This window comes from Armigeres subalbatus, unplaced genomic scaffold (genome assembly GCF_024139115.2).
Source record: "Armigeres subalbatus isolate Guangzhou_Male unplaced genomic scaffold, GZ_Asu_2 Contig293, whole genome shotgun sequence".
NCBI classification, from domain to species: domain Eukaryota; kingdom Metazoa; phylum Arthropoda; class Insecta; order Diptera; family Culicidae; genus Armigeres; species Armigeres subalbatus.
The window spans coordinates 357549-371139 of record NW_026943034.1 but is presented as its reverse complement, the minus strand read 5'-3'; the positions used below and the strand labels follow the sequence as shown (position 1 = coordinate 371139).

Genomic DNA, 13591 nt, shown 5'->3' with positions numbered 1-13591 from the left:
TGTCATGATTTTCCACCAAACAGATGGTTATACGCTTGAAATCGATAAATGGCCACATTGGCCACTTCTGGTACATGCAAGTTGCCCCCGGAAACCCGTAGTAGATGACATTTCCGTTTTAGCACCAAAATATGCCGTGCGGTGGCTCTTTCGTCATGATTTTCCACAAAATAGATGATAATCCGCTCGAAATCGATAAGTGACCACATTGGCTACTCTTGGAACCTATGAGGTTCCCTCGGAGAACACGTAGAAGATGACATTTCCATTTTTACACCAACATATATACCTTCAGGGAACCCGTAGAAGTGACATTTCCATTTTTACACCAACATATGTCATGCGGCGGCTCTTTCGTCGGGATTTTACTCCAAATAGGTGCCCTAGAAATCGATTATTGACATATTGTCCACCGTTAGAACATATGAGTTGCCCGCGGGAGCCCGTAGAAGAGTACATTTCCATTTTAACACCAAAATATGCCGTGCGGTGGCACTTTCTTTGTTATTTTCTACCAAACAGATGGTCATGTGCTTGGAGTTGATTAGTGATATTGTCTACTCTTGGAACCTTTGAGGTGCCCTGCGAACCCGTAGGAGAGGACATTTTCATGGTTATATCTGTGCCGCTTGCGGCAGCTGTATCTCCATGTTTTCCAACATATAGATGGTTATGCGTTTGAAATCGATTTAGATCACATTGTCTACCCTGGCCACAAGTCTTCAAAAAGTTGGTTATGCGCTTGAAATTGTTCTTTATTTGAAATTGAGTACTGAGTCAAATAAAAAAAAAAGTTTCTGGGCTACTGTGATGGTTCCTTCGAACAGCTCTCCAAGGATTTTCTATTCCACATCTCGATATTACCATTAGTCGATGGTCCCTTCAATATCGACTAATAGAAGTTTGAGGTTTTCACCGATCGCCGTCAACAATGACATGAAAACGCAACATTTTGATATCAAAATGAAAATCTCTCCTTCTGTGAGACTCCTGCGGGTACCGTGTAGGTTGTAGATCTTTTAGAATGAATGACCTATTTGATAGAAAAAAAAACAAGATTAATCTACCTAGTGGTGATGGCGTTTGTTCAAAAGGGTTGAGAAATATATAAGAAAAGTTTAATAATAGGAAACAATAGGGCAGGATTTTGCGTCGAATGCTATTTAATGCGAGCAAATCGGTTGAGGAAAAGTACCTCATAGGTTCCAAAATGGAAAATGTAGTCACTTATTCAATTCGATATAAAAACGGAAATGTCACCATCACCATCACCATCTATTCTGTGGAAAATCATGGCGAAAGAGCCGCCGCACGGCATATTTTGTTGCTAATACGAAAATGTCCCTTTCTACGGGTTCCCCGGGGGCACCTCATAGGTTCCAAGAGTGGCCAATGTGGTCAATTATCGATTTCGAGCTGAATAACCATCTCTTTGATGGGAAAACACACCGAGAGAGTCGCCGCACGGCATATTTCGGTGTTAAAACGAAAATGTCCTATTCTACGGGTTCCCTGGGGGCCCCTCATAGGTTCGAGGCGTTGTCAATGTGGTCACTTATCGATTTCAAGCGCATAATCATCTATTTTGTGGAAAATCATGACGAAAGAGCCGCCGCACGGCATATTTTGGTGCTAAAACGGAAATGTCGCCTCCTGCGGGTTCCCTGGGGGCCCCTGACAGATTCCAAGAGTGGCCAATGTGGTCACTTATCGATTTCACTGGCATAATCATCTATTTTGTGGCAAATCATGACGAAAGAGCTGCCGCACGACATATGTTGGTGTTAAAACGGAAAAGCCCCTTTTCACGGATTCCCCGAGGGCACCTCATAGGCTCCAAGCGTGGCCAATGTGGTCACTTAGCGATTTAGAGCTGAATAACCATCTCTTTGATGAGAAAACACACCGAAAGAGTCGCCGCACGGCATATTTCGGTGCTAAAACGGAAATGTTCCATTCTACGGGTTCCCTGCAGGCCCCTTATAGGTTCCAACCGTTGCCAATGTGGTCACTTATCGATTTCAAGCGCATAATCATCTATTTTGTGGAAAATCACGACGAAAGAGCCGCCGCACGGCATATTTTGGTGCTAAAACGGAAATGTCCCCTCCTTCGGGTTTCCTGGGGGCCCATGATAGGCTCTAAGAGCGGCCAATGTGGTCAATTATCGATTTCGAGCGCATAATCATCTATTTTGTGGAAAATCATGACGAAAGAGCTGTCGCACGACATATTTTGGTGTTAAAACGAAAATGTCCTCTTTTACGGGTTCCCCGAGGCCACCTCATAGGCTCCAAGAGTGGCCAATGTGGTCAATTATCGATTTCGAGCGCATAATCAGCTATTTTGTGGAAAATCATGGCAAAAGAGCTGCCGCACGGCATATTTTGGTGTTAAAACGAAAATGTCCCCTTTTACGGGTTCCCCAAGGGCGCCTCATAGGTTCCAAGAGTGGCCAATGTGGTCACTTATCGATTTCGAGCGAATAACCATCTATTTTGCGGAAAATCATGACGACAGAGTCGCCGCACGGTATATTTTGGTGCTAAAACGGAAATGTTCCCTCCTGCGGGTTCCCCAGGTGCACCTTGCATGTACCAGGAGTGGCCAATGTGGTCACTTATCGATTTCAAGCGCATAACCATCTGTTTGGTGGAAAATCATGACGAAAGAGCCGCCGCACGGCATATTTTGGTGCTAAAACGGAAATGTCCCCTCCTACGGGTTCCCCGGGGGCACCTTGCATGTACCAGGAGTGGCCACTTTTGTCGGAAGCCCTCTCATGGACCATGCATTACCGTTTTAAGAGAATTTGCGATCGAAAGGCATATATGGAGCGATTTTTATGCTCCCCTTATATGACCGACAAGGTCCCCGTGGAAGTCGTTTCCCGGTGGCCATTGTCTCCAGAACCAGCATATCACCACTTAGCCACAAAGTTGATGAGTTTATCTTTCGAACGGTATATAAACTTTGTAATTCGGTTATAATTTGACTGTTTTATAAGCATTTACATTTCTGGGTCAATATGACCCCAACATCTTATTCGTAAGTTTTTTCTAATATCCGAAGAAGGTTAAATGCAAAATTGAAAGAAATACGTCAAGTGGATATTGACCAAATTTTGACCGTATCACCCTTTATGATTTTCCTTATCTATTTTCATTAACATGCAACAGGTAGTTTGGCAATTATCGGCCAAATTATCAACATTCCAGTCGACGTGGCCCAGATGGTAAGCGAACTTCCCCGCCAACTGGATAACGACTATGCTATCAACGTGTGCATCAAGAAACACTTCATACACAAATCAAGTTGCTTGTCCGGCTACTTGAAGAAAGGTACCGTTAAAGCATGGCTGGACTATCTGGTTACTACACCGCTCTACAGGTGGAATGGAACTTTTCAATGAAGAAATCTTGGCTGCGATCGGACAAACAGAGCAGACGGATATTTCGGAGGACCGTAGGGCAGTATTCCTTAAAGTCGTTGACGAGATGAACGAGATGGAAATGATGATTGGACAACAACATACACTCATGTGGATGAAGACAAGTTTCTGGGACATGCACCGACACAAAATCAGAAACCTGTCCTGTCTTTCCCCGATATTGTCGGTGTAGCACCAACTTAGAATTCGGAAGTCAGGACTTCCGAACCGAACTTTCCGAAGTTTTATATGTCAAACTAATTGATGCGTTGTTTAACGCATCTTTAGGCGAATCCAGCGCACTACTTCCGAAGTTGGGAAAATTGATTGTATCTGGAGAAAAATCCAACTTCGGTATAAAAAGCGTTCTAACTTTGTTCCGGATAGACAATATTTATCTTGGACATCCGAGATGCTTCAACCGTGAAGTCCATGTGACAGCGTTCATGAAGGCTACTAGCGAGGTGCGGGATCGACGGGGCGCGAGAGCGGAGAATATTTTGTATATGCCCATGAAAATCATGCGGCTCCGGTATCGGAAGGATTAAACAATACCTCTAAATGCATGGGCACTGCCAACATAACAAGGGCACAGTCCGCAATACTGCAATATCAACCCCAGGGAACATATTCAGAATTTCAAAATAAAATCTTTTACACTTCACGTAGTCCTACGTCCAATTGGCGGTCGTGACTTGGATACACCCTTCTAGTTTTTTTATTGGCCGCATAAAGGATAGATCTTTAAATTTATTTGATTGAATGCGGCTACGAAACGAAGAGTATTGTTAAATCAACTACGACTTAACTTAAACCGAAACGTTCGGACATTTTTCTTGTCTGGTTTTTCTTTTTAATTTTTTAAACCGACGAACCAAAAATCGGCCTTTATTCACATTCAGCAAACAAAAATTCGGAACCGTTCAATGCACTGCCAATGCATTTTACGACGTTACTTTATCTTCCATTGAAATACTGCGTCAATAACCAATAACCACCATCAGTTAACGATTATTACGCATTCAAATAACTCTCCACCAATGCCACTTCGGTGCATTCAACTTTTGATTCTGGTTGCGCGGTGTCATCCTGCCGAGTGTTGCCCCATGATCGCGCGAAGCCCCGTACAAGAAAGGTGCTACTTATGAGCCAATCGTAAAATGTTCGACCCCTCATAATGGTGGCACGTGCTAAACAATCACCCACTTTCCGCCCGAATCTGAAACTGAGCTTATGTAAGCCGCGGAGACGGAAGAGGGTTTCAACAGAATCCGACGAGGCGACAATATGATAACGAACTGCAACACGTCGTAGCGTCCGAGGGGGTCATAAAATATGACAAAATATGATGTGCGTTTAACAAGTTAAATGACCACGCGCGATGATGGACTGCGAAGTCTTCGTACGACAACAGCACAACAATGGATAATAAAAATGGGAAGAAATTTGTTGTCGAAAATAGCTGTCAGCTGCGACATGGTAATTTTGAACAACGTGTATTGATGTAAAATGGGGAAATGATTTATGAATTGTCTAATCGGGTAATTTCCAGCGTCCATTGAAATATGGGAAGTCCAAATTGCTTCCAACGGAAGTTTTCATTGATGTGGGTAGATTCGTACCCAATTGGGAGGTAGATCGAATTGCTACTGTAACGGGTAGACACTAGTTTGCCATTGGTACAAACCAACTTCTGTATTTATATGAAGTTATCTACCTTTATCAAAGTAGTAAACAATTTTCATTTATCTTTCGGAGTTGACGATCGCCATGAAATGCTTCATCGTATTGTATATCATTATGAATATATTCAACGTATTCGCCGATCAACACCTCGACTACATCATCGGTGAAGAACTGCTGGGTCCCATTGCCAGTGAAAGTGCTAAGTTTTCGTGTCCGGAGCCGAACCCCACGGACGATTGTAGTTGCATGCACGCAATTACCGATTTCGAGATCCAATGTCCGATTGTGAATCCCGAAATAATAGTTAAGATTAAACCAGAAGCGTACGCACAAGTGCAATGCTATGATCGACACGATCTCGTCGCGTTACCAACATTGAAGGCGGGCAACACAACGCAGGTGAAAGTGATCCACTGTCCGCTTCCGGAGGACAAATCGATTCTTCAGCTGGTGAGTTTTCTTGGAGTGAAAAATGTGAAGGATTTTTGGTATCAAAGCTACGGAAAGGATTCCGGAGTGCAGCTGCTCAGACCACACTTTGCCGGGATGCAAAACCTGGAAAAGTTGTTCATTAGTGCGGGAATCGATTATATACGACCGGATTTGTTCGCGGATTTACACAGTTTGAAATGGATGGTTTTGCGTGGAAACAATTTAACTCGCTTGGGAAACGTTTTTCAAAATTTGACAGATTTAGTGATTTTAGAGTTGGGGGCGAATCAAATTACAGAATTGGAGGCAGGATTTCTTCAAAAACAATCGAAGCTTCGCCATTTGAACCTATGGCATAATGAAATTCGAACGGTTAATAAGCAAACATTTTATGGAGTGGAGTCACTCCAAGAGCTTGATTTGTCAGTCAATTTGATAGATTCCTTGGATAAAGATGTTTTCTCTGGGTTTGAGAAGCTATCCACGTTGAATCTTGGATTCAACAAATTCAGCAGTTTTCAGGCAGGATTGTTATCTTCTAATCGTTATCTGAAGGAGTTCAAAATGATCAGCAATCTTAAACCGATTGTGATTCTTCCAAGTGATTTTCTTCGGAATCTTCCGATGTTGACCAGTGTGATTCTTAGTCGAAACGGGTTTTCTGAAATTCCAGAATCAATATTTTTCGACTCTTCAGCGCTCCTTCATATCGACTTGAGCTATAATAATTTTCGATTCCTTCCGGAACTATTATTACGAGATCAACATTCACTGAAGAATTTCAACGTAGCTAATAACAAGCTGGAACTTATACCAAACAATCTGCTGGAAAGTGCTTCGGAACTTATGATACTTGATTTATCGTTCAACAGACTTCATAACATTTCCGCGAAATGTTTTTCATCCTTAGATAAACTCACTGAGCTCCACTTGGAGAACAATAATCTTATAGTTATCGACTTGCTTGCATTATCCGCTGTAGTGAATCTTCAAAATCTTTTTCTGCAAAATAACTTTCTGCAGTATTCCGGAAGCAACACGAAATCCCCATTCCAGTATCTAAATAATTTACGCACTTTGAACCTTAAGAACAACAGCATTGACGTCATGCTACACGACTGGAACTTCAATACAATGCACCTCCGTGAGCTGGATCTGAGCTTCAATCTATTCACTCAGTTAACGTATCTCGATCTACACTTCATATCTCGCGACATTCGTATCGATCTCACAAACAATCGAATTGCTCTTGTTGATATGAACGATTTCCAAGCTCCGTCATCATTGCAGCATACCAGCAAGACAGGAAAAATCTTGGTTAATCTTGAAGGTAACGAATTAGATTGCAACTGTCATATGTTATCGTTCGTCCAATACATTCAGAATCACGAATCACCAACCAATCAAAGAATTCGCTTTGTTACGAACAATTTACATTGCTTTGAGCCAGAGAATCTTCAATTGGTAGACATTTCCGATGTTTCAACCGAGGATCTCACTTGTCCGTTGAACAAATCAAACTGTCCAACAGAGTGTCACTGTTTTCAGCGACCAATCGACCTTACGGTTATTGTCAATTGTACTGGTCGCGGACTTGTTCGAATACCGGATCTTCCGCATCCGAACAAGCTTGAGTACAAATTCGTCGAGCTGCACATTGAAAACAACAAAATTACAGAGTTACCATCGGGGGGTTTGTCAGCAGTTTCCAAACTGTACGCGCGCAACAACTCAATTTCCAATTTGCAAAACATGACCATTTTGGAGAGTCTTCGTATTATTGACCTCTCCTTGAATCATTTAACGACATTAGACGTCAAAACCATCCAAAATCTCAACGAAAGTCGCACATTGGAACGCTTACATTTGGGTTCAAATCCTTGGCAATGTGACTGCAGTTCAGTGCACTTCCTGGAGTTTGTCCAGCAGACCTTCCACCTGATTGTCGATACCAACCACATCACATGTCCAAACGGCGAACGGCTCGCGAACATCTCAATAAGCAATCTCTGCAAGGATCACTGGACAATGATCATCGCGGTCTGCCTCAGTGTCCTTCTGCTGGGGCTATCCGTCGGTATTTGCGCTTCCATCTGTTTCGCTTACCACAATGAAATCAAAATATGGCTCTTCAAGCGGAACCTGCTGCTATGTTGGGTAACCGAACAGGAACTGGACAAGGACAAACGATTCGATGCGTTCATATCCTACTCGCACCACGACGAAGACTTCGTTGCGAATCATTTGGTACCGACCCTGGAGCAACCGCCGATGAACTTTCGAACGTGTTGGCACATGCGCGATTGGACTCCCGGAGAGCTGATCGCCGAACAGATAGATCGATCCATCAGCGAGTCCCGCCGAACGATCGTGGTTCTGTCGAAGAGCTTTCTGGAATCGGTATGGGCCCGGATGGAGTTCCGGACGGCACACTTGAATTCGATCGCCGAAAGACGTACCCGGGTGATTGTGATTATGTACGAACATTTTGGCGACATCGAACTGCTGGATGCGGACCTGAAGGCATATCTGCGAATGAATACGTACATAAGGTGGGGAGATCCGTGGTTCTGGGATCGGTTGCAGTACGCGATGCCACACCCACCGTACGTTCGAGGCCTGAAGAAAGTGCGATGTGCAAGAAGCTACGAGATAGGGCTGCTAGAGGACCGACAGGATGTTTCGAAGTCACAGATAGTTGCGTATGACGAGCATCGTGGGTACATCAATCCGATGTTGAGCCACTCGTTGGGCAGTTCGATGGAGGAATTAGATGGAACGAACAATTTCGAGGGTATAAACATTATCGACAGCAGGTACTTGGATGAACTGTTTATAATAATAACTAAAGAAAGTGAAGTTTAATTGAGTGATTGTGTTCGGAGATGTACGAAAATAGTTTGACAAGAAGCGATACATATGGTTAATAAACAAACAATTATACAGAAATGATAAGTTTAGCGTTTCTTTTCCGAAAGATACTCTTTTGATTCAGAACATGTACAGTACAACAATCGACACAACTATTACTAATTACTGGTATTTGATTGATTTGAGTTGATTCATTTATGAAATGTTGATACTGCCGTATACGGATGAAACCCGAAATTCCTACCAACCAAATACTTTCAATAATAAATCACCAAACTGATCATCGGATCAGTTCACCGTGAATAACATCCCACTGACAAAGGCATGATACCCATCACTCAATCATTCCAATTTGAAAAGGCTCACAATAATCGTCTGTTTGCTTGCGCCCAGCCTCAAAGGCCACCATATCTAGTTGAACATCTCAATTCTAATGAGCCCCCGGCGAATAAAGGCTGACAGAGACGCGCTTGCCCCGGATAGTTGGCTTGGTTGGTGAATGGAACATTACGGAACGGTTATCACCGTATCAAAACTAATTTGACCATATTATTGCTGGCCAGTGTGATTCTTCAAACAACGCACAGTGGCCGAAGGCTGGATTATCTATTCCCTTATTTGACAGTTATGAAATTGATCTTTACAACGAATGATTTTACAATTCACTTTTACTAATGATTCAGAGTCAATTATGTAGCCGCTAAACAAAGAAGGACTGTAACAAACATCAAATTGTTCAGCTAACAGAGTTGTAAATGCTTCTCATGACAATAATTCGAGTAAGAAAGCATTGAGTAATATTTTCACGTTCCTTATAATACTAACCGAATTAATCGGGCGCATTTCTTTTAAACTACGAGGAGGAGAGCAGTGTATCATGCGACCATCTTTGTTAGGGGATATTTGGGTCTGGGTCACCTCTAGACTTTTACAAGAAATCACTTTCCAATTAGCTTTATACTCCATGTCATGTTAGTTTTTTCATTAGGTTTGCTATTCCGAAACACATAACACCATCGTAGGTAACTGGTAAATGTCAAGAAAATTAACAAAACAAGGGCAAATACTGCCGAAGCGTTACTGAATGTAGTTTTTAATTGTTTAATTGTAAGTAATCGAATCACATCTAAGCAACACGGTTTCTTTAAAGGTCGTTCGACAGCCACAAATCTAACAGAATTCGATAAGAAGATTATGTTGATCTTTTTAGGGGAATGGGTTCACTAGTCATAAGACGAGTTAATACCATCCCATTGAATTCCACCATAATTGTATCTTGACAGATACGTATTTCGACCTCAAAGGTAAGGCCGTCTTCAGTGTCTCGTACTCGACTAAGTCGAGTCAAGTACGAGACACTGAAGACGGCCTTACCTTTGAGGTCGAAATACGTATCTGTCAAGATACAATTAAGTGGTGGAATTCAATGGGATGGTATTAACTCGTCTTATGACAAGGTAACAGAATTCGTTAATTATTCTTTGGATGCAATGGATAGTCACCATGTAGAAGCCTTGTACACAGATTTTAGCAAAGCTTTTGATCGCGTTGATTTACCCATGCTTTTGTTCAAACTGCAGAAGATGGGAACTCAACCAAAACTTCTTCACTGGCTTGAATCGTATCTAACAAGTCGTGTTCAAATTGTAAGATACAAAGGAAAACTATCAACCCCAATACAAGCCTCTTCTGGAGTTCCTCAAGGATCTCATTTGGGTCCATTACTTTTTATTTTATTTGTAAATGACCTCCTTCTTGTGCTTCATAAATTGAATGTCTTAATTTATGCAGATGACATGAAACTTTTCCTAAAAATCAAAACTGTCGAGGATATCGATACATTCAAAGATGAAATATTGGTATTCCATACATGGTGTAAAAAAAGTCTCCTACAGTTGAATATAAAAAAATGCAACTTAATAACCTTCAGCAGAAAACGAAACATACCCATCGCAAATATTAGTTTTTATGATCAGAACGTAGTAAGAAGCAATAGAGTAAGAGATTTGGGAGTTATATTGGATTCAAAACTCACTTTCATCGATCATTATAACTTAATTGTAAGCAAATCCAACAACTTGTTAGGTTTTATAAAACGATTCTGTTACAATTTTCAGGACCCATACACAATAAAAACACTAATATACAGCTTATGTAAGGCCAATCATAGAATATTGCAGCATAGTTTGGTCCCCATTTTCAGCTATTCATGCCAACAGAATTGAGTCAGTTCAAAAACAATTTTTTTTGCAATTCCTGATCACAATACCTGGTTTACAGTTTGTCTTTGAGTGTTAAAACGGCCTACTTTTCCATGCCAACGAAATGGGTGCTTTAATGAACATTATGCAACTCAAATGAGTTGCATAAAGTTCATTATAGCACTCATTTGGGTGCTATAATGAAAAACCAACACCAGAACAGTAATTACATGACTACATTTTGCTGAATTAGCTTGGGTAAGTGCTCAAATAGTGTATTCTCGGCGCCTTGTAATAAATTAAATACTTTGATGAGCATGACATCAACATTTTCCAAAAGCAAGTTCAACTTTGCTTCTTGGCTTGTCGAACTATGCAATGTGGCACGATAACATGAAATCTGATTGCTCTCTGCAGCAACATGATTTATTGATAAGAATGATAATGAGGATTAAACTAAACTATACAATTTTGGTACAGATTTATCATTTTAAAGCCCATTTTTCGTTATTGCAAAAAATAGCGTGTGCAGCTCGTTGCAAAACTCGATTTTTTCAGCACTCGTAGTATTTATCCAACTCGGCAAGCCTGCTGTACTCGTGCTGAAAAAATCATCTTTTTGCAATTAGTTGCACAAACTACTATTATTATATGCACTACGAAAGTTAGGGTGGACCGAATTTCCATTGCCACCATATGTAGCTCGTTGTAAGCTCATCAATATTCATTCACTGAAAGTGCGTCGTAGTCGTAGTGGTAGCGTATCGTAGTCGTAGCGTCGTAGTGTCCAGTATCACGTCGCGTTTTGTGTGTGTAATACAGTTCTTACGTTTGCACAAATCTCAAAAAATGAGAAAAATGGGGCTTGGAGGGAAGCCCGTCCCGTCACTTATTGAGCGCGAGGAGTCGGGCTGCCGTTTTTCATAATCAGAACCCGGAAAGCCTGTCTGAACCTTATAGATTCTGAAACGACTGAACCGATCGGCGTGAAAATTTGTATGCAGAGGTTTTTGGGGCCGGGGAAGGTTCTTAAGTTAGTTCGATACCTCTCCCTCCTTTGAAAAGGGGGGCTCCCATACAAATGAAACAGAAATTTCTGCATAACTCGAGAATCAAGCAGAGAATAAATCAATTTTAGACGAAACGAAGTTCGTCGGGTCTGCTAGTTATTCATAAAATTAAGTAAATGTTTTAAGTACATATTAAAAAATCCCCGATTTGTCCACTTTTCGATATTAATGCTAAAATTGCAATGATAACTGCATTGGTCCTTCTTTTCACTTATTGCTTCTTAAACTTATTGCAAAATTCCCTGTCGAATATAAACTTATTATGATTATTTCTCAGACTAAGTCCGGAGTGGCCTGTGTCTTCTCCACTGAACCCGGTCCATGGCTGTACGTTGCCAGCCACGCAGTCTTCGGATGGTCTGCAAATCCTAAGTCATGGTGTTAGGTGGAGAACACTAAATAGTTGCGCATTTATTTGAAGATGTGTTTTTTTGTCTTCATTAGCGAGACTTTCACGTGATGATGTGTGATTGTGTTATCACACACCGTTTTAGTGTGATGTGAACGTAATCCGCGTCTAACTCAATACAAATCGAGTAATTCAGAAGAATTTTTGTTTGTTTCAATCATCATTAGCCAGTGTTTTTGTTGTGCATTAGCTGCTCTTGCCCGGGCATGATGCCCACGGGATGGATGGTGTAGAGAGCGGCGCTTCTGTTTTCAGCCGTGCGCTCAGTGTGCTTTGCCTGTAGAGGATCAAAACGCTTGCATCGAATAGAGCTGTGCGCCGCCGCGCCGCGCCGCGGCCGCCGACGATTTTTTGGCGCCGCCGCCGCCACCATATTTGACCGGCGCGCCGCTTCCATTTTTTTGACCGAGCCGCCGGTGAATTTCAGGCGCGCCGGTGAAATAATTTGGTCTTGGGGATTCATATCCCTCCTTCAATTTTTTAGAAGAAAAATACTGTTCAAACCCTTATACGTTTGAAAAATTTCGGCTGCGCCGCTGAAAAAACTTGTACATCAAACCTCTTTCTACGTCACTTATTGAGAGGACGTAATGAATATAATGAAAAAAGAATTTTTGTTCGTATCACTTGTTTTTCACTTAATTCATGGATCTTTGGATTCTTTTAAATATGATACAATATTATGGCAATCCAAAGACTTAAATTGGATTTCTTTTGGGGCAAGTCACCACTACGTCCATTAGTTGAAGCCAAATGTTTCAGGTCTTTCAAGAATTCCCTGGAGCTTAGGCTTCCACACTTCCACGCGTAAACTAAAAAATTTCGGCCTTTTGGTATGGAACATGCTTCCAGCTGACCTTATATCAATATTCCTAACGATTCATGAATCAAATTGGACATTCCTTAAGCTTATGTTTCATTCCAGGTAACCCAATAATTCCCTGAAGTATAGGACTTAAGGTCTATACGCATAACGCTGTTAGCTCCTTTTAGAAATAAAACATGCTCTTAGTGATCATTTGAATCAAATTGAATGCATGCTTTGAATTGAATGCATGTTTCATTCCAAGGAATCCAAGAAGTCCAAGAATTGGATTACAGGCCTTACAGTCAATACGAGTAACGAAAGATCTATTAGATCCTTTTAGATATGGAACATGTTCTTCGTAATCATTAACACCAAATTATATTTCCCAAAGAATCATTTTCTTACGATTCCAACTATTTAAAAAAATTAAAACAATAATCGAAAAAATGCTGTTATCAAATTTGGCTTTATATTTGGCCGATCTTGAACCAAATTGGACATATTTTCAACATATGTTTCATTACAGATAATCCAAGAAGTTCAATTTTTCAGGTTCTTCCGTGCAGCACTTTTCCATGTTTTGTTTTTGATTTTTAAATTAGTTAAAGGATTTGAAAAATTTGAATTTTTTGGAAAAGTTGACCTTAAATAAGTCAAATAATCGACTAGAGCAATAAAAACGAC

General features: G+C 41.2%; 1 protein-coding gene across 1 annotated transcript; it reads left to right on the top strand.

Annotated features, from left to right (window-relative positions):
• The first annotated feature begins 5197 nt into the window (after positions 1-5197).
• On the top strand, positions 5198-8512 carry LOC134203924 (protein toll-like). Its single transcript, XM_062678759.1, has one exon. It carries the CDS (start codon positions 5201-5203, stop codon positions 8411-8413), a length of 3213 nt encoding a protein of 1070 aa, XP_062534743.1. The 5' UTR covers positions 5198-5200; the 3' UTR covers positions 8414-8512.
• The last annotated feature ends 5079 nt before the right edge of the window (positions 8513-13591 follow it).

Bases quoted from the DNA above. Each gene is read 5' to 3' on its own strand.
- LOC134203924 (XM_062678759.1), top strand. From the start codon at position 5,201: ATGAAATGCTTCATCGTATTGTATATCATTATGAATATATTCAACGTA.